Here is a 23,280-nt window from a genome sequence, read left to right on the forward strand (position 1 = left end):
CCAAGGCAAATAATTGTATTTTCTGTCCAGTGTTTGTAACTGAAACTACTTTTAAAGGAGTTTGTCACATGGGCTTCATGCACTCGGCACACCTCGGCCGATTCGTACCTCATCAAACCTCGGCTGTATCATGTAAACCTCCATTGAGCCGGAGCTACTTTATACGCAATATGGCTGCGCCCTACATTTACACGTGCACAGTGTGCTGAATTCGATCCGTTAACAAACATGTGATTATGTAAAGATACTAAGTGCATTTTTCTTGGTAAGTGTTATTCTTAGTGTAACCTGTATGCTTTTGAAAATTTTCATCGTATATCAGATGCATGTTTATTATCCTTTTCAAAGCGTTACGTTTTCCCTAAGCGGTAAACAGGCAGCCTGATCACAAATGTTAAGCGGAGACGCATATCAAGTTTCCTCGTACAGCCGAGGTTTGGTGAAGGTGACGGAATCAGCCGAGGTTTGCCGAATGGGGCTTCATGTGGAGTTTATGACTTTTATCAAAGATCACGAGCCATATGCCTTTGTATGGTTAATAAGAACTTCCCTCTAGTCCAAATCCTGGAATGAGCTGATACGTTATTGAGCAGTTGTTTGTCATCTGAAGTAATATCTGATGATTATAATGAGGGTTAATTTCAGTTGCTGTTCTGAAGTTTTAGCTTTTCTCTCTTTCTTTCTCTTTGAAAACAAGATTGTTGTTTGTAGTTTTACGTCCTTTGCATGATTATACCAGACATGTGAGAATTGAGAAGATGAAGAACTTCAAATCTAGACCTTTAACTTGAAATTCAGGGTCATTGATCAGTGAGGGTTCTTTAGCGTGCGAACGCTTGTAGTGATACGGGAATCCGCGGTTTTAAGGTCTCACTTTTAAGACCCGCAATTAACTTGAAATTCAATTTGCCGAGTTGCTTGGCAAAGAAACGGGTGCTACCTTGATTTTTTTTTTTCATCGACTTTGGTTTGTCGCCTCCACGGCCCAGGAATAGATCTAGATCTGAAGTCATAACTTCAATGTAACGCCGTAGCTGTGATGTGTTTCATGATCAGATGGTGTCTTTTCATTATACAGGTATTCTGTTGTTCTTTCATGTTCAGATGACCTCTAAGGGTAGGATAGTGAACACAACATAGATATTTATTTGTCTTAATCTAGACTTCTAGCTAGATACATGACCTTTTCGGACCAACTCTGAACTAGCATACCACGTTCAGGCCCGTAATAACGGTTTCAAAAGTGGGAGGGGCAACCTTCCCCAAAAATGACAAGCAATAAAATACTGTCCAGATCCCGGAATTTGACAGTGCCTCCCCCCCCCCCCCCGCCGAATCCCCACCCCGTGTTCTCTACGGACCTTACGTTTCCCAATAATGCAAATTCTGCTAACGTGTGTTTAGGCATACTAAAAGAATGTCCGCTTTGCTTAATTTTTTTTTTTTTCAATATTTTTTGATATTTTTTTTTCGTTAGCGTGCGAATAACAATTTATTTGGATCTACAACTAGCTGTCATAGTCATTTAATAGCATAAAGTTTGCTTTCAGTGTAATCAATTTCTTCACATATTTATGTTTCATTATATGCTGGGTAACCTACCTGCGATCATTTTTCACTCATTTGGAAAGAACACCAGTTTCAGGTATAGTGTCATTCTGGATCTTTGCTATGGACCAACTTCATTGCAGATGGGTTCTTCATCGACCATTGCCTACAAGTACCTCGATACTGATCCTGCAGTTCTCAAAATCCAAGACTATTATCATCTAGTCTATTTCTACGTCGGAGTATAGACCTACTGACGACCTACCCAATTAGAGGCCATTTTTTTCATAAAAGGATGTTATATGAACTGAGAAAAAAATCTAACTTTAATTGGTCCTATCGGTATAGTCAAAAGTACTCTTACTTATCAGAATTTGTTGACTTCACTGCAGGTAAAATTACGTAATAAATCAACAGTTCGACGATAGGTACGTTAAAACAAGTTCCTGTACTAGATTTATCTTCAGATTGTTGCAAATAATCGTTATCAGAACAATCACTTTGGCATACTTGTTAAGACGTTATTCCTCTATATTACATAAAAGGTAACCATTGCTTAATTCTTAAGTAGCGTTTACATGTATTCTGACTTCGTAAAATTAATTGATATTTAAGTAATATTTTATTTTGTTGATAGATGATCAAATTATTGGTTATTCTGGTGGTGTTAACAGAAATCTGTGGAACTGGTAGGATTGGTTTAAAATCTTAAAGAAAATCATGTATGAATTACTAGAGTAGTATTTGGTCGATTTCAGGGGTAGACCAAGTTTGGGTTCTCTCTCGCGAAAACTCGTCAGTAGTTAATGATTCTGGAAATTACATCATAATAGCAAAACATCAGTGTGAAGCAAAATAATGTACTATTCAGATGACATATATCATTCAAATTTCAATGAGTTTTAAAATCATTTAAGTTTATCACAAGAGCAAGAATTTATAAAAATCGTGAAGACAAAGGCAACCTGAGAGACAACAAATAAGTCATGAAATAAATATCTTGTATGTTTTTTGATAAAATTGCTAAAGTGGGTAGCCTTGAAGGAAAGTAGCTTGCTTTACAGCAAGTATATTATAATACAGCTTCTGCCTACCGGCGGGTCTGCTACTATACCAACTGGTCACAGTACAGAAACAGTATTGGAAAATTTTATCCTGAAAATGTGGATCCAAATTTATGCACCCATATCGTCTACGCCTTCGCCAAACTCAATGGAAATCGTCTGGCACCATTCGAGTGGAATGACGAAAGCACGCCATGGATGAAGGGAATGTTAGTACAATTTTTGCTACAAGTGAACTGCCTTTCTTTTTTGAAAAACAATATATCAAGCAATATTTCTGGGAAAAAGTGGGAAAATGTGTTGTATTGTTAACTGCACAGCCTGAGAATTGAAGACAATGTTGGTAAATAATCTAAATTTCCATTTGTGCCCTATATAGTGGGATTTATTGATGAGTATTTTACATCTGTTTAAAATGCAATGTTACAACAAAGCTTTACAAATCAAGTATAAAATGACAGTATGTTGTATATTTAATACATGTCACTTAAGTCGACATTCAGTTTTAATTTTCTTGATTTCAAAAAAGAATTAGTTTTAAATGAACTTTTAGGTATGCACGTTTCAACAATCTGAAGCAGCAAAATCCCTCCCTGAAGACCCTTTTAGCTGTGGGTGGTTGGAATATGGCATCCGCTCCATTCACTAGAATGGTAGCTACAGACGCCAGTCGCAGGGAGTTTGCCACCAGCACTGTCCAGTTCCTGAAGAAACACGGTTTTGACGGGCTTGACTTAGATTGGGAATATCCCGCCAACAGAGGAAGTCCTCCACAAGACAAAAATAACTTCGTTGAATTGCTCAAGGTAAATTATCAATTTTGAATGTTGTTGCAATAATGTAAGTACGAGTTATTCAACATGAACTAGAAAATGGCCGAGTTTTAAACCAACTTTTACTCTTGTTTTACATAAAGCTTCTACATAATACCTTTGCAAGTGAAGGGCTTTTATTGACGATTGCTGTTCCTGCTGGCAAATCCAACATCGATACAGGATATGATGTGCCTGCCATTTCTAGGTACAGGAGAGACTTTTCTTAGGTCATATACCAAGAACTTCAATCCAGAAAAGATTTTTAAAAGGTTGCTACTGCCTGTCTCTCTCTTTTAAAATAGGAACTTTACAATCGAATAAGGTATTAGGATTGAAATTTGATAATTATATTTGTGTTAACTTTCTTTGAAAAACACAAGATTTTCATCATTTCGTTTCTGTTTAAAACTCCTGGTAATGTATGCTATTTTTTTGTTTAATAAATTTGATAGTACAATTATCAGTGGGAAAGGTACATTGTAAAGTACATCTACGTGTACTTAGCGTATGACCTTAAAACGCTGTATCATGAAGGAGGACCAAACCAAGACAAGTAAATAGGAAATCACGATTTCAGAACTTTAAAAATTGACAAAGTTCCCGCAGACCCTTCTTCCCCGCTGCGACGTCTGTGTCGCTTTCTATTTTGATCTCCAAATGAATGAATCACAAATACATGGAAATGAAATTCATTATGAAGCAGTCTGTTTTAAACACTAGGTATGTTGACCAATTGAACTTGATGGCTTACGATTTGCATGGAGGTAGCTTCGATAGCAAAACTGGACACAACAGTCCTTTGAAGAAACATCCATCAGAAACCGGAAATGACGCATACTTCAATGTGGTAATATATAGGTCCATTTTTCGGTGTTTAGGATTGATAACTTTACATTCCCTTCATTCATTTATTCACATATCATTAACTTTTAAGTTTTAACATGACAGATATACATATGAAACTAAATCACTTTTTTTTAAAAAAAGAATTCATAGTGATACTGTAGATTCCTAAATATACGCGAGGAATTAATTATCGCGTAATTACGCGAGAAGCACCACTCGCTAAATAAAATTTCTCGCTTTTATTTTTATGGTGCTGAAATCAATGTAAAATCCCTTGATCAACCGTCCACTCGCGAATTATTGTTCTCGTGATTTAACGTGAAAGAGCCATTTCGCGATAATAAGTACTCGCGAAAAATAAGGAATCTACAGTACCGAGATTTTCTTAAATGCCAATTTTCACCTAGGAAAAAGCTAAATTTTGAAGGAGTGGATCAAAGAGGGGTACATTGTAAATTTATGTTGTCATAATTATGTGCACGCCATTAAAGGATGACTGCACTTAAGGACATGCGAAAATTGCGACAAAATAAACTTTCAAAACAAGCATTTTTCTTTTCATTGCAAGAATGGCCAACATCCAATCTGCAACTTTATGTAATTACGTTTAATAAAAGTGTGTATTTACGAAGTTCGAATCTGTTTTCAAAGGCAGGGGTCATCACAGTTTCTTGAATCTCCGTACGATAATGAGGACGCCCACTTTTTTACTGACTTTATACATAGTCAGCGCATGTTTGTCTATTGTTCTCCGTTTCACAGCAGTTGTATATTTGCATAAATAATAATGTGTCAAAAGGAGATTAATAGACAAACATGCGCTCATGGTTAAAAAGAGAAAAAAACTGCTTCTTCTTACATTCGCTCTCTGTGTTGTAACCAAGGATTGTGACATGTTGAATATTATAATTAACCGCGTGATGTCCTACCTCAGGTAACTTTGTGAATACTAAATTCCGTCACGTGACTTGTAAGGTAGCATGTTTTGTGCTAACTAGGACATTGTGTTCGAACACGTTAAGTCATCTGGCATGGATATACAATGCTTTAATTACATTGACGTGCTCATATTGTTAGTTTCGTTTTGAAACCTTTGTCAGAAGTCTATTTGTGCCATATGGAATGGAGAGGGAGATTGGAAAGAGTGATCACGTTCTTTTTTCAAACATGTCATTGTTATTTATCAAGTCTAATTTTAGACCCATATTTACAATGTTAGCTCCACCTCTCATGCATATCTAATGTTCAATCAAGGGCAGGTAAGTGTAAATTCACTATATTTGGAAAGCACTAAGGACAAAAAACATTGAATCATTTTATTGTATCACAGTCTAAAATCATTTTGAGATTTAAATTTGGTTCCAAATTGGCAGGATTCTTTCATAAACATACAAAAGTGAATTAAGGTTTAGATATAAAAGCAACAGAAGCAACCGAAAAAGACCCAAAAACAGGCGTTAAGTGCAGTCATCCTTTAGTTCAATTTCACTGGCAGATTTAGAGGGGACGTGAGGAGCACATTGCCCCCACCCCCTTACAATTCCAAGGAACATGTTACAAAGGGGAAAATCGTCATGATATTAAAATGTGTATTTCATAATAGAAAAAAAAATACAGATTTGAAACTATTGCAATATTAGCATCACGTGTATTTTCTTTGATATTTCAAAGCAATCAATATCGCGGGGAAAATGGTTTCCTTAAAATACAGACCTGCAATCGGCTACCACTTGATACCAAAAAAGATTATTTTTACTACTGAATTTATCACTTTATTTGTCTCAGAAACTCTTTTATACGCATTATGCACAATAAGTGGTTTCAAAGTTCAAAAAAAAAAAAAAAAATTGGTCTTAACTTAAAGATCACAAGTAAGGTACTAGAGACATCAAAATAATGTATTCAAAAACATGTTACTCAACTGCATGCCGAGGCAACTCAATGAGTCTTTGGAACACTATAGAATCCCATAGAGCATCACGACCAGTATAGGAAATGTCCAAAACATTTGACACTGAGTGACACTAGTGAAATTCCCAAATTCCCCCAACAGTTACGAATAGTTTAATGAAGTTTAAAGACATTGAAAATAATTTGCGTGACAGCTAAAATTTATTGAAATATCTTCCATTATATAAGCACAGCAAAGACTTTTTTGCTCAAAAATCTTTTCACGAAAACGAAAATATAGATATCTTAGATACTGAGGCACAAGAAAGCTTCTTCAGACACCGGGTGGGGTGGGGTGGGGTGGGGGGGGGTCAATTTCGCTCAAATCCAAGAAAGATAAATAAGGGGGGGGCTTAAATCACAACTCCCTTAAATCACATCACAGACCCCCTGCCTCTTCAAATATTTTGCAACCCCAACTAAAATTCCTGGATCCGCCTCTGATTCAATGCTAATAAAATAATACTGTAGTAATACTGGAAGTAAAATGGATCAAATTTTTGCTTGAGTAAATTTAGTATCTGATGGATAACACTTCGTTATTTTCGAAATGACTCTTCAAAGTAATTTGTTGCTTTGAGTTTTGTATATTTTGTCAGGAATTTGCATTAAACTACTGGATTCAAAAGGGGGCACCAGCTTCCAAAATAAACCTCGGAATGCCTCTATACGGACGTTCTTTCACACTTGCCAGCACAAGCAACACAGGACTATTTGCCCCCGACAGAGGAGCGGGAGGCAATGCGGGTCCTTTTACTAGAGAGGCGGGATATTTATCATATTATGAGGTAGGAACATTAATATACGGAATTTCAGACTGAGTATAATGATTTTACAGATAGATAGTTAAGGTATATCTACAAGTAGTTGTATACAATAAAGCCCACTAATTTCCTTCAGATATGCGATATACTGAAAACGGGAGGTGTTCGACATTGGATACCGGAAATGGAGGTTCCTTATGTAGTAAGAGGAGATCAGTGGGTCGGTTACGACGACGAACAAAGTCTTCGGCTCAAGGTAAATTTCTTCTTTAAAGCTGAACATGATTCGTAAAAGCAATGTGTCCGCCATTTTTGTTCGGATTCTCGCTATATCTGAGGACCCCTATATAAAGGGCCTGACTTGGACACTGTTCAGTATAATCAGTCGACAGCGGTGTAGACGGACGTATGCTATACAACACTCGGTAGCGACAAAAATAACTGTAATACCTCGTCTAATGCAGGAAAGTAAGATACAAAAGAAACTTACAATTATAGTTGTACAGGTCAGTGCAGTATACAAACAAACACAGATACACGTAACCACAATAAAATGTAAACAAAGGTAACGCAAGATAACCAGCACGAACACGGGTCGACATTCCACGCTGATACCTGTGACAATAAAGCAGTCAGGTGTAACGAATGCGAAGAGTATACCCTGGTGTTGATGTATCGTAGATATAATATTGAAAATGGCGTATGCCTATTTACGAGTCGTGTTCAGCTTTAATGGCTTATGCCCCGATGGCCGGGCTATTAAAGTTTGGTCGGCCGAAAAAAAAAATACACACTCGATCGACACAAAAATAGGGCAACAAGCAGTCACATTCATTTTCAATTGCGCTGATGACCTTTGGCGACGTAAAACTTAAGGCTCTTGTTTATTGGGTAGAATTTCATAGTATGACCTCCTATTTACCTAATCGCCCGCGTGGCGCAGTGGTTAGAGTGTTTGCTCTGGAGTCGCAGAGTAAGGAGTTGATCCTAAGGTCCCGGGTTCGAACCCAACTGTGGGACTTAGAGACCGGTATTTTGGATGAGACCGTACCAACTGAGGTCCCATCATGCAGTAGGTGAATGCTGGTCCGCGAAAAAGATCCCTCACTGCTAAAGGATTGAAAATGCCAAGTACAGGTTCTAAATTTGCAGCCCTGCTCCGGCAAGTGGTGGGTTCTCAATATGAGTGTAAAATTTCCGAAGGGAAGTTAAAAAAACAAATAAACAAACCCATTTACTTGTTCGGTATATTCCTCTAGCATTTTGAAGATAGGAATAAAGAACCTCCCAGCAGGTCCTCTTTTAAGTCTGGGGGTATCCCTGTGAATGCCATCTCTATAATAAATTCAATCAAGAATGTTGCTGATGCCTTCGGCCTTGGGGAAGCGTTCGCTTCTCGAACGATAGACGGTCGATTGTCGGTGCCGTCTGTCTACTGCCAGCTGAAGTCGGTTGATAAATTGCTTCGGCCAACAAAAAATGTGTTTATGATATCCATTGTTTTGTCGTCTGCCAATGTCAGTCGATTTTTGCCGACTCTAATCATCTAAAACTTCGCCTGGCTGTCGATTTGTTTGTTTATATGTTGTTTAACGTCCCTCTCGAGAATTTTTCACTCATATGGAGACGCCACCACTTGCCGGTGGAGAGCTGCAAATTTTTGTCCTATGCTCGGCACTTACGGCTATTGAGCAATGAGGGATCTTTTTCGTGCCAGCACCTACTGCGACACGGGACCTCGGTTTATACGGTCTCATCCGAAGGACCGGTCTCCATGTCCCACAGTGGGATTCGAACCCGCTACGTAAGGATCAACTCCTTACTTCGCGACTCTAGAGCAGACGCTCTAACCACTGCGCCACGCGGGCGACTGCAACGATGTTGTCACAACTGAAGAAATCAAAAACGGGAAGAAATCTCTTGCTGTGGCCTTCAACTCGACATTTAGATATATCTAAGACGTATTACCAATTCACAATAGTTACTTCCATTGACACGTCGACTCGATATACCCCAGTGAGCTTGAAATAAAAGATACCGAAGAGTCTGACACATCTGTTTCATATTTCGGCATTTTATTAGAAAAAGATGCTAATGGTAACCTAAAAACAAAGCTTTACGATGACTTCAACTTTTCAATCGTCAACTTCCCTAACTTATGTAGCAATGCTCTACTTTCGAACAATATCTAAAACTAGGCAATCTATTGACAAACAAGTTGATGAAACAGGAATATCAACAGTCGTTTAAAGTCATCATTTCGCAATTTTAATGGTCGATACAATGACCTACGATCTAAGACAAATGCTGACTGACATTTTTCAAACTAGTTGTTAGACCATTCTTTACACACTGAATTGTTTGCGGATTTTTCCGTTTTACCCGACCATGACATGGAGCACACGGCGGGTATAACCGGTCGGCAGGGGATGCTCACTCCTCCATGGCACCTGATCCCACCTCTGATGTTTTAGTGGTCCAAGTTTGCTCTGCTCCTGATTTTATATTGTTTGAATGGACTTCTGAGCTTGAATACTGTTCGTTATCTCCACATTTCATTGTAAAACATATATATTTTAATAAATCAAGTTTACTAATTTTTACAGAGCGTTACTTCCGATTTGATATGCATTTTTGCACGCCGGTCTGATACGTTTGTTTGTTGTTTAATGTCCCTCTCGAGAATTTTTCACTCATATGGACACTTGCCGGTGGAGGCCTGCAAATTTATACCTATACTCAGCATTTAAGGCCATTGAGCAGTGAGGGATCTTTTACGTGCCAACACCTACTGCGACTCTGTCTATTTGGTCTCATCCGAAGGACCGGTCTCCACGTCCCAGTGGATTCAAACCCGCGACGAAAGGATGAGCCTCTTACTCCGCGACTCTAGAGCAGACGCTCTAACCACTGTGCCACGCGGGTGACTGGTCTGATACGTAATATGAGTTTTCGGACCGGTCGTTGATATGAGGTATTGTGGCATAACCCGTAGCACACACTGCGGAATCGGTGTATTTACTACTAAGTGTATGATAAATTCTTGTACTAAACATTTGTTGACTTGATAAAGTTTTTATGACATAAAAATTGCTCTATTTACTTTTAAAGAAAAAGGGAATATAAAAAATGCACTTAATATTCTTGAATTCTTTGAAATGAACACACAAAATATATGAACTCACATTTCGGGCCCCATATAAGCCATCGAGTCTTTGTCCCTTGGGATGATATGGGACCACTCGGCTGATATGACATTCTCTATGTATTTCAGTTTTTTTTTTTAATTCTCCATTATCGACGACGTGTTATCAATTAACAACAGTTACTTTCATTTGTATGGTCGACTCGATATATCCCAAAGAACTCAAAATAAAAGCTACCACAGAGTGTGCCACATGTTTCATATATTTGGATGTTTAACTGTAAATAACTAACTATATAATGTCTAAACTATATGACAAACGGAATAACTTCAAATTTTCCGTTGTCATTTTCCCCTTTTTTTTGTAGTAGTTTTCAACTATCGTGTGCACATGGTCTTTACGTCTCCTAACTAATTCGGTTCGAAAGAGCAATTTCTGAGTACGACGAACTTTAAACGGAGGCAGGCTACTAACAAATACGATGATGTAACAGGTCTTTCTATAAACTTTTTTGAAAAAGAATTTTGCTGTTGTTCTAATGGACTGTTTGCAAATACAAGTTATCGTTGGGGCGTACTTTGACTGACGTATTTCAAACCAATTGTAAGGCCATTGCTGTAATACTAATTTTAACTACGGGGTATTCATTTTACCTGATCACAGAAAAATCACAGCGGCTGTGACCGGTCAATAGAAGATTTTTACTCCTCCTAGTCACCTGATCCAACCTCTGTTGTTTTCAGGGGTTCGTAGTTTTTTGTCCTGTTCACGTTCCTTATTGTTCGGAGTGAGATTGATCAGAGTTCATTACATTCACTTTTTCGTTAAATTACGAAGCCTTCATACTTTGGATTAACCGAATCTAAAGCTGAGATCAAAAGATCAAAACTACTAGTATTGTTAGAAGCATTATGATCGTCAATATCCTAGTTACTCGCTGATATTTCGTTTGTAGGTAGATTTGGCCAAGAGTAAAGGTCTAGGTGGGATAATGGTCTGGGCTCTGGATACTGACGATTTTACCGGCAAAGAATGCGGGAAAGGAAGATACCCCTTACTTCATGCCATTAATGATGAACTCAACTCAGCTCAGCCTCAAACGTAAACATTAATTATATAAATTTTAATTTCTACGTTATTTTACAGTTTCTAGTTTTTTTTCTGCTTTACAACTTTGTTCTTAAAAGGACAACTCGAAGTCCCATGACAACAACAACACATAGAACGACAAGACAACATCAACAAACAACTCACATCAATATATTCAATCCAGTTACAAGTAAGTTATTTCTAGATCATTTGCAAATATGCCAAAAAGTTTGAAAATTCTCATGAAATGTAATTTTTCTTAAATGTTTACTACAGACTTTTTCACCGAAAAAGACAAAATAACTCCAATATTTGCATGTTGACTATTAAAGTGAAAATGAGACCAGGACAGGTCAAGTCCTTTCATGGGCAAAGGTCAAATAAAACTTTACCAGGACTTACGCAATTTGCAGACGATCATTATTTCATTTTGATTTACATTATAAAGCACACACTCAACGTCCTATTCACACAAGCCAGTCATTCAGCTGTAACACAAGAGCGAGTGGGTTTTACGCTGATCCGACCTCCTGCACACACTACTATATTTGTGTGGGAGGCAGAAGTTTTGGTGTAGACTGCGCTAATGGTCTTCACTTTAATGATGCCACCAAGTATTGTGACTGGCCAAGAAATGCTAACTGTCAGGTACAACAATCTGTTCTAACAACTGCCAGATCGACCTACGCTCCGATCACAACAAAGCAACAATGGCAGACGACAAGGCCTTTCTATCACGTCATCACAACTCGACCAACACAGGCAACTACCATACCAAACTTAGGTATAGTCTTGATTTATGATTTATTTGAAGAACTTTTAAAAATGTCTTTATAATAAAGTGGACTTTGGTTTAGTTTCTGTTTACCATAGTCACCAGATCAACATTGATTTTCTATGAAAGCAGATTATTCTGATACTTATCTTTTTAAGTCATCTCCATCTTATTCTTTTTAAAAAGTTGTTGCCATGGTTATTGGGAAGGAAATACATTGTTAAATTCTTGGAAAATGCTACTTCTATGGTTTTCGAGTTACATAAAAACCTAGAAAAAACCCTTGGATAACAAATATTCCCATTAGAATGCAAAAATATGTGTAAATTTATCAATTTTGACTGATAGTGTTGCTGTTGCAAATATTATGGAAAATGTACCTCTTTTAATTGAAAGAATTTTAACATCAACATATTCAAAAAAATTTAAAAAGGCTGCTATCCGTAGTTAGGAAAATCTATGCGCATATTGAGAGAATACCTCAATACAATCCCTCTAGAAATAAGTGATTTATGTTCTACACTGCAGTGAAGTCTCGGTACAAATGTTCTAGAATCACTTATCAGATACGTTGAGAGTAATTGCTCTAAATCCAGAACAAAGGTACTTGAAATTTTATTTTATTATACAGGTGCAAATGCAAATGCTTTCTGCCAACATAAAGCGGATGGACTATACCGTGACCCAGCGAACTGCGGAATGTTTTATCAGTGCGATATGAACTTAGGGTTCCACGAGCCGTGTCCTCCAGGACTAGTTTTTAATGAACCTCTCGCTGAATGTGACTACTCTTACAATGTTCCTCAGTGTCCTTGAATTTCCTTTTGTTCAGTTTCATATTTTCAATAAAAGACTGTAATCGTGGAATTCTGTATTTTTTGTCCTTAGAATTCAACAGAAGGAGGTAAAGTAAGTAGAGCAAATCTAGCAAAAATGGGCTCAAAAAAGTGAATGTATCTATTCTGGTAGGTACTTGACAAGGACAAAATTGCTTTATACGAAGGAAGTAATTTTTTTAGAATAAAAAAAATGATTATACTGTATATTATCGTCAGTACAAATACGGAGTTTTTTGGATATCATTTTTAATTTAAACTGTACTTTCACACAAATTGCACAAATACATACAAATGTACAAGACAAACAAAATTAATGGAGACAATTTCTAAATTAGTGTGAAACTTTAGAAAGAGAGAAAGAAAGAGGGGATGGAATTAAAGTGATTGCCTATCAAAACAAACGGACCTGTTCAGATTCTGCAAGATCCATTCCTCAATCTTTAACCAAAGTTCTTGTACTAGAGGACATTCAAAAAAAGATGATAAATACTTTCGATATCCTTCCGTCAGATAGAGCATTATGGTGAATCAATAAATCTTAATTAAAAAAAGTGAAAATTTGGAGGAATTATAAAGTTTGGAATTGTAACCAATGGAATTTAAATTCTTGGGTTGTTTTAAATGATAGCTCTTATTTCTTCTCAGGATGCTTCACTAAATTAGAATTTGGTAGAGTGAGGACAAGATGATCATAATTAATATCATTTTTTATAAAGATACGTACGGCAAGGTTGTTTTTTTTAATGTACATAGAAACTAAAGCAATTATAAAAGAAAGATTTGACTTTAAAACGAAATGAAATTACTATCTGGTTTCTTAAGGTCCGTTATACCAACATTTGGTTGATAATTTTGGTGTACAATATTACTTGCGTAAACCTATTAATCATATGTACAAAATACAATTTGCTAGAATTAGACTATCTGCCCATAATCTAAATGTTGAAACTGGTAGATATGTTAATGAAATTTAAAAAAAAAAAGATTATGTAAAATGTGCTCTTTGAATGTTATTGAAGACGAATTTCATTTTATTTTACAATGTCCTTTTTATCATGACCTTAGATCGAAGTATTTGAAAAAGTATTATTATAAGAAATCCAGTGTTTGGAAATTAATTCAACTTCTAAGTGTACAAAATATAAAGGAACTTTGTAACCTTAGAAAATATTTATATCAAGCTTCCATTAGAAGAATGAAACATTTGTAAATTTTTAGTGTTTTATAATTACAGTCGCCTGTTAAAAACACGTCCTACATAGTTTACTTGCTATTTATTGATTATGCTCACTCTCATATTGTTATATTTTATAATATTGTATATTGGTTTAGTTATTACTATATGTAATCTGATGTGTCGTATGACGCAAAGAAATAAAGAACTTGAACTTGAACTTAAGGTCAAACCGTAAAAAAAGCTACATAAGTCAGTATAGACTTCTGGTAACAATTGGCGACGGGGAATTATACGTTTAATCAAAATCTCAAAAATTACGTGTTTACAATTATTGGGATAACTTAGACAAAGTGATTGCTGGAAGTTCACAGGATGCGTAAAACCACGGCCCGTGAACGCCTTGTGAACTTCAGTTATCACTTTGTCTAGACTATTCCAATGTTAAAAAACACATTATTTTTGAGATAATAATAAACAATTCAAAAAGGCAAGTTTGCTAAACCATCGCATCTCATTGGAAGACTGTAGAGAAAGCACGAAAAGCCCTTGCATCAAAATGTAAACATGACTGTCTGTGTAATTTCAGGTAAAGAAAATTATAATTGTGTGTGCGTTAAAATAGACGGACTAACGGAGAGAAAACATGTAGTCTCCTTTGGTTTTATATGGGGGATTTAAAATAAAAATGATAAAAAATAAATCAATAAAACACACACACCACAAAAAGAAGAAAAACAGAAGAAACAAGATGTGTTTGTGAAACACTGATGCCCCCGTGTGGCAGCTTATGGCGAAGGGTAAAGTTTCTCAAATGCAAGTCAAACTCCAAGGTCAAGAAATCAAAAGTGTTGGTACCCAAAGAAAGGTCTTGTCTCGAGAAATATACCTGTGAAGTATGAAAGCCCTAGTACAAACCGTTGAAAAGTTATGGCGAAGGATAAAGTTTTTTCAAAAGTAGGTCAAACTCCAAGGTCAAGGTCAAAGGGTCAAAGTTGATGGTATGTAAAGGAAGGCCTTGTCACAAGGAATGCATATGTGAAGTATGAAAGACCTAACACCAACAGTTCAAAAGTAATGGCCAAGGCTAAAGTTTTTCAAAAGTAGGTGAAACTCCAAAGTCAAGGTCAAAGGGTCAAAGTTGATGGTATCCATGGAAAGGTCTTGTCACAAGAATTAAACTTGTGAAGTATGAAAGCCCTAGTACTAACTGTTCAAAAGTTATGGCTAAGGTTAAAATTTTTCAAAATTGAAGTAGGTCAAACTCCAAGGTAAAGGTCAAAAGGTCAAAGTTGTTGGTATCCAAAGAAAGGTCTTGTCACAAGGAGTACATATGCTAAGTATGAAAGACCAAGCGTAAAGTGTTCAAAAGTTATGGCCAAGGTTAAAGTTTTTTCAACAGTAGGTCAAACTCCAAGGTCAAGGTCATAGGGTCAAAGATGTTCAAATCCAAAGAAAGGTCTTGGTATAAGAAATATACATGTGAAGTTTGAAAGCCCAAGCTCCAGCTGTTCAAAAGTTATGGCTAAATTTAAAGTCTCAAAAAATTTTGCAAAAGTGGGTCAAACTCTAAGGTCAAGGTAAAAGGTCAAATATGATGGTACCCGAAGAAAGATCTTGTCACATGGAATATACATGTGAAATATGAAAGCCATAGCTTCAACATTCAAAAGTGATGGGCAAGGTTAAAATTTTGCGGACAAACAGACAGACACACAAACAGACAGACAGACGGACAGGGCAAAAACTATATGCCCCCGAATCTTCGATTACGGGGGCATAAATAGAAATATGAGGGGAAAAAAAGAGCCAGCCCTCTTTCCTTTCCCGTTTTCTAAGTGTATTTAAGGCCCAAAATTTCAGTATTTAAAAAAAAATGTATTGTGTTCTATTTTTCTTGATTTTAAGACTACCTGCTTTCACATTTACTATATTTTCAAAATTTCCAAGGAAACTTGTCAACACCAAGATATGGGGTATACATGTTCAAGAGAGTGTTATGCAAAATATTTGCTGTCAACTATGTTCAAATATCTTTCTCTGTTAACCTTAGATATAGTATATAAAAGAAAAGAAAAAATGGCATGTAAACAATTCAGATTTTGGGAAATTTGAAAGGTATTCTGAAGGACGTGAGCAGATTTAGCATCAATTTGTTTATGTTTTATATTGAAAATTTCTTAGCTAGTAAATACTTTTTTGTTTTCATAAGTTCTAATATAATATGTTTTAAGGCATAACGTAATAAAAATTGAAATCGGGATTCTTTTTGTTAAAATTTGGCTGCTAAATGAGAGATGTGTACTTTGAAACATATTGTATAAAAATGAGCATGCAAAGGTATGTCTTACTTGGGCTTCTTAGTAAATGATTTGTTTTAATTATTTAAATGACAAAAAAAATTGACCATCACTTAACATGTGAGTTTAGGATAACTGTACTAATACTGTACAGTAGAACTCGAAAATATTTAGATCATGTTCTACTGCCAAGGTGCCATTCTATGGGATTATCAGATTTGCTTTGATAACATTGGAACACAAGGTAGACACGTAGAATTTTACCTTAAATATAAAAAATTGCTAAATATGCAAGACAAGTCGTAAAAAGAGGTCGTAAGCACTCAGTCCTTAAGACTTTAATAACAATTGGCGACAGGGCATTCATAAGGTTTGTCAAGGCTGGTTCTGAAATAGATTCGATTGATTGATTGTTAGGGGCTTTATGCTGAGTAGGCAGTTTCTCAACCATTTTTCAGCAAAAAGAGAATTCGATGATGTACACAAACTAACAAATGAAAAAAAGGGGAGGGGATAACTTTGAAAATTATTTGCCCTCAATTATTTGGATAAGCCCCGCCCACTCGAACAGAAAAATTTATCTAATCTAATCTAATCTAATCTTATCTTATCTAATTTATTTAATTTAGTGCTCCTGCACTGCTTATATTTTTCATTTCCAAAAACGTATACTTTCTTTGATATTTAGATATGTGACTTTGTGCAAATTTCTTTACAACTCTATAAATTTTTTGCACACATCTTATGACATTATTCGAAATCTTACGAAATTTCCACCCTTATTCAAGCTATCTAAATGTATATGAACATAAAGGATGGCTGCACTTAAGGACATGCGGAATTTGCGACAAAATAAACTTTCAAAACAAGCATTTTTCTTTTCATTGCAAGAATGGTCAACATCCAATCTACAACTTTATGTAATTACGTTTAATAAAAGTTCGAATCTGTTTTCAAAGGCAGGGGTCATCACAATTTCTTGAATCTCCGTTCGATAATGAGGACGCCCACTTTTTTGCTGACTTTATACATAGTCAGCGCATGTTTATCTATTGTTCTACGTTTAACAGTAGTTGTATATTTGCATAAATAATAATGTGTCAGAAGGAGATTAATAGACAAACATGCGCTCATGGTTAAAAAGAGAAAAAAAACTGCTTCTTCTTACATTCGCTCTCTGTGTTGTAACCAAGGATTGTGACATATTGAATATCATAATTCACCACGCGATTTCTTACCTCAGGTAACTTTGTGAATACTAAATTCCGTCACGTGACTTGTATGGTACATGTAGCATGTTTTGTGCTAACTAGGACACTGTGTTCGAACACGTTAAGTCATCTGGCATTGATATAAAATCTGCTTTAATTACATTGACGTGCTCATATTGTTAATTTCGTTTTGAAACCTTTGTCAGAAGTGTATTTGAGCCATACAGAATGTAGATGGAGATTGGAAAGAGTGATCGCGTTCGCTTTTCCAAACATGTCATTGTTATTTATCAAGTCTAATTTTAGACCCATTTTTACAATGTTAGCTCCACCTCTCATGCATATCTAATGTTCAATCAAGGGCAGGTAAGTGTAAATTCACTATATTTGGAAAGCAGTAAGGACAAAAAACACTGAATCATTTTATTGTATCACAGTCTAAAATCATTTTAAGATTTAAATGTGGTTCCAAATTGACAGTATTCTTTCATAAACATACAAAAGTGAGACAAGGTTTAGATATAAAAGCAAGAGAAGCAACCGAAAAAGACCCAAAAACAGGCGTCATCCTTTATCAGATATTTAGCCGATTTGGGGGGGGGGGGAGTTCGTTTGTTTGTGTTATTTATCATTAGAACTTCAAAGTTGACAATGGCAGGTACAAATATTATTAAGCTTCAATATTCCTCCGATTGCTTGGCCATATATTTATGACAATGTGCAAAGTGTAGCTGGAAAGATCCTAAATCACAAACACTGCCATATGAATGACTTAACATTGCAATGTTGTGATTAAATGCGATGGGAAAATTCTTCAGTATCAATTTGGAAATGTTATTAATATCTTCATTTACAAATACGATCGTTACCGATACACATTGTAATGAATTAGTTTTATTTATAAAGCACATTTAACAACAATTCTTTATACATATACATATATATATATATATATATATATATATATATATATATATATATATATATATATATATATAATATATATATATATATATATATATATATATATATATATATATATATGGAGGAGAGAGAGAGAGAGACTGTTTTTTCCTAATGATTATGGTATTTGGCTAGATGTTGACTGTGAAGGATATGATGATATCGTTTCCAGTGAGATCAATTCCAGAAATTAGTATACAACACAGTGCTTATTAATGAATATGAAAATAACAAACAGTAATAAACCTCAAAAGCACATTTAAACAATACCAATTTGGACAGAGCAAACACGGACCAGAGTTTGGATCAGGTGTCATGGAGTAAGCAATCCATGTCGATCGGTCACACCCGCCGTGTGCTTTGCAGATTGAGAAGAAAATATCGACATCCCCTACCAAAGACACTTTTTTTTAGGATAATGGTATTTGTTACAGAAATCGTCTATGAAAATATGGCGATTGTACTACGCCTAGTTTTCTATATCCGAACTGAAGGAAAATATTCTACAAAGACATTGGTACCATCATCCTATTTTCACAGTCAATGTCTGTGATATGTCAATCCTATGAAAACAAAAATCATTCCCCATCTCTAGGGAATTTGGATGTTTTCCAACACGACCTTCAAAGCTTCATGTACTTCATATAAAAAAATTTCGTCAGGCTCGGATTTCGGTAAAAAGATATGGTACAATCATCATATTTTCCCAAACAATGTCTAATACCCGTACTATGATTCACTACGTCAGTAAGTTCCCAATTCTATGACAAATTTCGGTAATTCTGAGTCCGAAAAATCTTCCCAAACTCTATAAAAGTATTTTTACTTCGTTTTCGATTCTCAAAGACTTGAGATGAAGTACAATTTCATTTGAAAAAAAAAAGTCGTTCGTCATAGCTAATGACATGCAATTACCTAATTCAATTATCTCATTCATGGCAACTGCATGTAAAAGACAAAGATTATCTGGGCCCCATTTTACTAAAGAACGTGAAAACCAAAGTGTAATTTTGCAAATAACTATCTTTTTTAAGTTAATTTTATTTGCAACAAAGGTATATTAAAGAGTATAGACCTTCAAAGTTCAGTGGCGAGGTATGAAAACGACAAAAGTATGCTAAGAAATGACAAAATAAGTCACGCGTTATTAAATTAGAACCTTCCTCGTCTTAGGCTGTGCTTTATAGTTAATCCTTTATGTAGGGGGTCAGATACTTAGCTTACTGAGCAAAACTTAGCATTACTGAGGAATTGTGAGCTCAGAGTGCTCAGTCATTGTATTGAGCTGAATTGAGCACATCAACTGCTGAACTGAAGAAAGCTTAGCAGAAATGCATTTGTGATTCGATTACCTGTCGTTATTTATCTATTTTCTCGTCATTCATTCTTAAATAAAGAATTAAAAAAAATGTTTGTTTGTTTGTTTAACGTCCCTTTTGAGAATGATGTTTCACTCATATTGAGACGCCACCATATGCTGGTGTAGGGCTGCAAATTTTAAAATTATACTTGGCACTAAGGGCCATTGAATAGTGAGGGATCATTTTCGTGCCAGCACCGGACCGCGGTTTATACGGTCTTTATACGGTCTCCACGTCCCGCAGTAGGAATCGAACCCGTGATGTACGGATCTTACTCAGAGACTCTAGATCAAACACTCTAACCACTGCGCCACGCGGGCAACTAAAACTTATAAATATTTGTATTATGGCTCATTTTCACAAGAAGATGTAGATTTCCAATAAAATTATTTTCTGAGTGGGAAATAATAACATAATTATACAATAACAAGTAATTTGGGTTTTATACTACATAGTATAATACCTTTTGTCATTCTATTCCAAGTAGATATCCAAAAATGCCTCCGTTTTTGTTCATTTAGACTTCTTTGAATGTTATTGCATAAAAGTACGCTAGTAAAGTGATTGTGTATACAAATTAATATTTAGATTTTTAAATTCAGTTTGTTTCTTCATTTTATTTTCCTTATTTTTAAAACACTGATCTTTCGAAAATCATAATAAATTAATAAATCTCAATATCTTCCGCAAAATAAGATTTACTACTGTTTATAAATGTCTGATCTTCGATCTTTTAACTACGTTAAAATACACTCAGAAAGACAATTTTAAAGTTTTATCTGTCAAGTATGTGTTTTTGACACTGTTTAGCAATCGCCTCCAACTTTAATAGACTTTCAACCTTAAAGTTTAAATTACACAAGTTTAAATTATTTTTTTTTTAAATTATTTTCTTAATTTTTCTTCCAAAAAGGATGGTAAATTCAATAAGGTTTATCTATTTTTTAATAAATTCCAAACTTAAATTGTATCATGGTATTAAGGGCAATTTTGGGTAGCTTGAACTTCCGAATGTTGGTATAAAATAAAGAGGCTATGAAAGCAACACAAGTCACACCCGCCATGGGCCCTCTTCTATGGATCAGGTAAAGGAAGTATTACAAAGTCAAAATTATTATTTAAATAATGGACTGGCAAATTGATATAAAAATATCAGTCAAAATATGACCCAGTGACGGGTTCTATTTGCAAACGGTGTCAAACAAGGAAGCCTGGCTCGTTTTAAAAATTGAGCGTTTTCAGAGTATGCTCTTACGTACCGAATTAGCTGAGAAACGTGAATGCTATATGAAAGTGATAGTCGAAAGTTACTACATAAATAAGAGAAGTTGAAGATGGAAAGGCGGAAGTCGTCCAGTTTGTCTTATAGTTAAGTTGTTAGTTGGCCTTTAACGTTTATAGTCAGTAATACATCCAAATATGAAATGGATGTGGTAGACTCTGTGATATTTATTTTTTAATTTCTAAGGAGGAAATTCTTCAAAATCATATGTCAGTTTTAAATATTTTTAATATTCCCAACAATCAAAATGAATTTGAATTACTATACCTTCACTGGATTCCTAATAAACTTCATAACAATCCTTACAAAGATACAAAGCAGGTTCTAGTAATTGTTCTACCAAGCCTCTTTCTTTACTCTTCACTAAAATATTAACAGCAATGAAAGAGAAACTTCAGGAGTAATGTACAAGAATATATTCGAGAAGTGGTGTAAATCAGATGTGGATACTTAAAAACTCCAAGGAACGTTGAGAAAATTCGAAATCACAAAATTTTACCAAAATCAATAACATTAAAACTTACGGCTTTTCAACACTTTATACAATCATTCCTCACGATAAATGTCAGCTGCTTTTTCAATAAAAATAGTACTCGTAATTTCATTTAACTTGGCATTGTTCATTTGCAAATTTATTTGGTTTAAAAAAAATTCTGATTGTACACACAAGTACTCCAATGTTGATATAAAAAAGATGCTTGAGTTTCTGACAATATCTATGTAGTTTTTGGAGATCAGGTCTACCAAATCTGTCGGAATTTCCTTGGGTATCAATTGCACCCCGTTATTAGAAGACCTATTTTTGTATTCATATGAAGTAGAATTTATCAAATAACTTAAACATTAAAAGAAAACACTTGCTGTGGCCTTCAAATCGACACTTAGATATATCGACGACGTATTGTCAATTACCAATAGTTACTTCCATTCAAATGTCGACTCAATATATCCCTGTGAACTTGAAATAAAAGATATCAAAGATTCTAACACTGTTTTATATTTGAACATTTTACTTGAAAAAGACGTTAACGGTTACCTAACAACAGAATTGAATGGAATGATAAACGTGATGACTTTAACTTTTCTATCGTCAACTTCCCCATTTTGCGTAACAATATACCCTTATCACCTGCATATAGGGTTTATGTCTTCATGTTGATTCGATACGATGGAGCATGCTCTATACGTACTAAGAATTTCTAAAACGAGACAAGCTATTGACAAACAAGTTGATGAAACAAGAATATCAACAGTCTCTTTTAAAGTCATAATTTTGCAAGTTCTATAATCAATACATGTACCTTGTCAGCAAATACAAACTATCATTAAGTCGAATGCTGACTGACATTTTTCATACTAATTGTTAGGCCATTATTTATACATTGAGTTGTCTACAAATTTTTCCCAATCATGACAAGGAGCACAAGGTGGGTGTGACCGGTCGACAGGGGATGCTTACTCCTCCATGGCACTTGACACCATCTCTGTTATTTTTAGAGGTCCGTGTTTGCTTTGCTCCAGATTTGTTTTGTTTCAATGGAGAGGTCCGCGTTTGCTTTGCTCCAGATTTGTTTTGTTTCAATGGAATTTTGACTTTTGACCTTGATTACTGTTAGTTATCTCCTTATATCATTTCACTAGGATATTTCGAGTGGCCATAAGAATGAAAATAACTATTGTTAACTGGTAAAACGTCGTCAATATAACTAAATGTCGTAAGGAATGTCAAAGCATTATTTTTCATCTGAAGTGGATTTATTGATTGATTGATTGATTGTATGTTATTTAACGTCCCAATTTTTCACTTATATAGAGAAGTTACCGTATGCCGGTGAAGGGCTTCAAATTTAGACCTATTTGGCACTCAGGACCATTGAGCTGTGAGGGTTCTTTATTGTGCCAACGCCTACCATGACACGAGACCTCGTTTAATGGTCTCATCCGAAAGACCCATGACTTTCACTTCTAGTGCCGGGAGCTTGGCGAAGAAACAGTCACTACCTATGTTTACGTCTTAGGTTTGACGCGGCGCGGCGAACGAAAATCGAATCCAGCTCCCCCACTACCACTAGGCTACTGTGACCAGTTTCTTCTGAAGTGGAAGTTTACGAATGAAATCCTTTTCATAAGAATATAAAAACAGGTAGGCTAAT

The 23,280-nt window shown here is 35.5% G+C and overlaps 1 protein-coding gene across 1 annotated transcript in view; it reads left to right on the plus strand.

The window, feature by feature from the left end:
* Positions 1-2,185: 2,185 nt before the first annotated feature.
* Positions 2,186-23,280, plus strand: part of LOC133203701 (probable chitinase 10) — a 32,283-nt gene continuing 11,188 nt past the window's right edge. The window contains exons 1-11 of the mRNA XM_061339472.1: positions 2,186-2,237; positions 2,632-2,821; positions 3,166-3,418; positions 3,529-3,632; positions 4,148-4,274; positions 6,823-7,011; positions 7,124-7,243; positions 11,089-11,235; positions 11,280-11,412; positions 11,671-12,006; positions 12,629-12,778. Coding sequence (XP_061195456.1) covers positions 2,186-2,237; positions 2,632-2,821; positions 3,166-3,418; positions 3,529-3,632; positions 4,148-4,274; positions 6,823-7,011; positions 7,124-7,243; positions 11,089-11,235; positions 11,280-11,412; positions 11,671-12,006; positions 12,629-12,778 — 1,801 coding nt within the window. The remainder of the gene's footprint in view (positions 2,238-2,631; positions 2,822-3,165; positions 3,419-3,528; positions 3,633-4,147; positions 4,275-6,822; positions 7,012-7,123; positions 7,244-11,088; positions 11,236-11,279; positions 11,413-11,670; positions 12,007-12,628; positions 12,779-23,280) is intronic.

Source organism: Saccostrea echinata, unplaced genomic scaffold (assembly GCF_033153115.1).
Source record: "Saccostrea echinata isolate AGI-Se365-2 ecotype Australia unplaced genomic scaffold, CSIRO_AGI_Sech_v1 ptg000002l, whole genome shotgun sequence".
Lineage (NCBI taxonomy): Eukaryota > Metazoa > Mollusca > Bivalvia > Ostreida > Ostreidae > Saccostrea > Saccostrea echinata.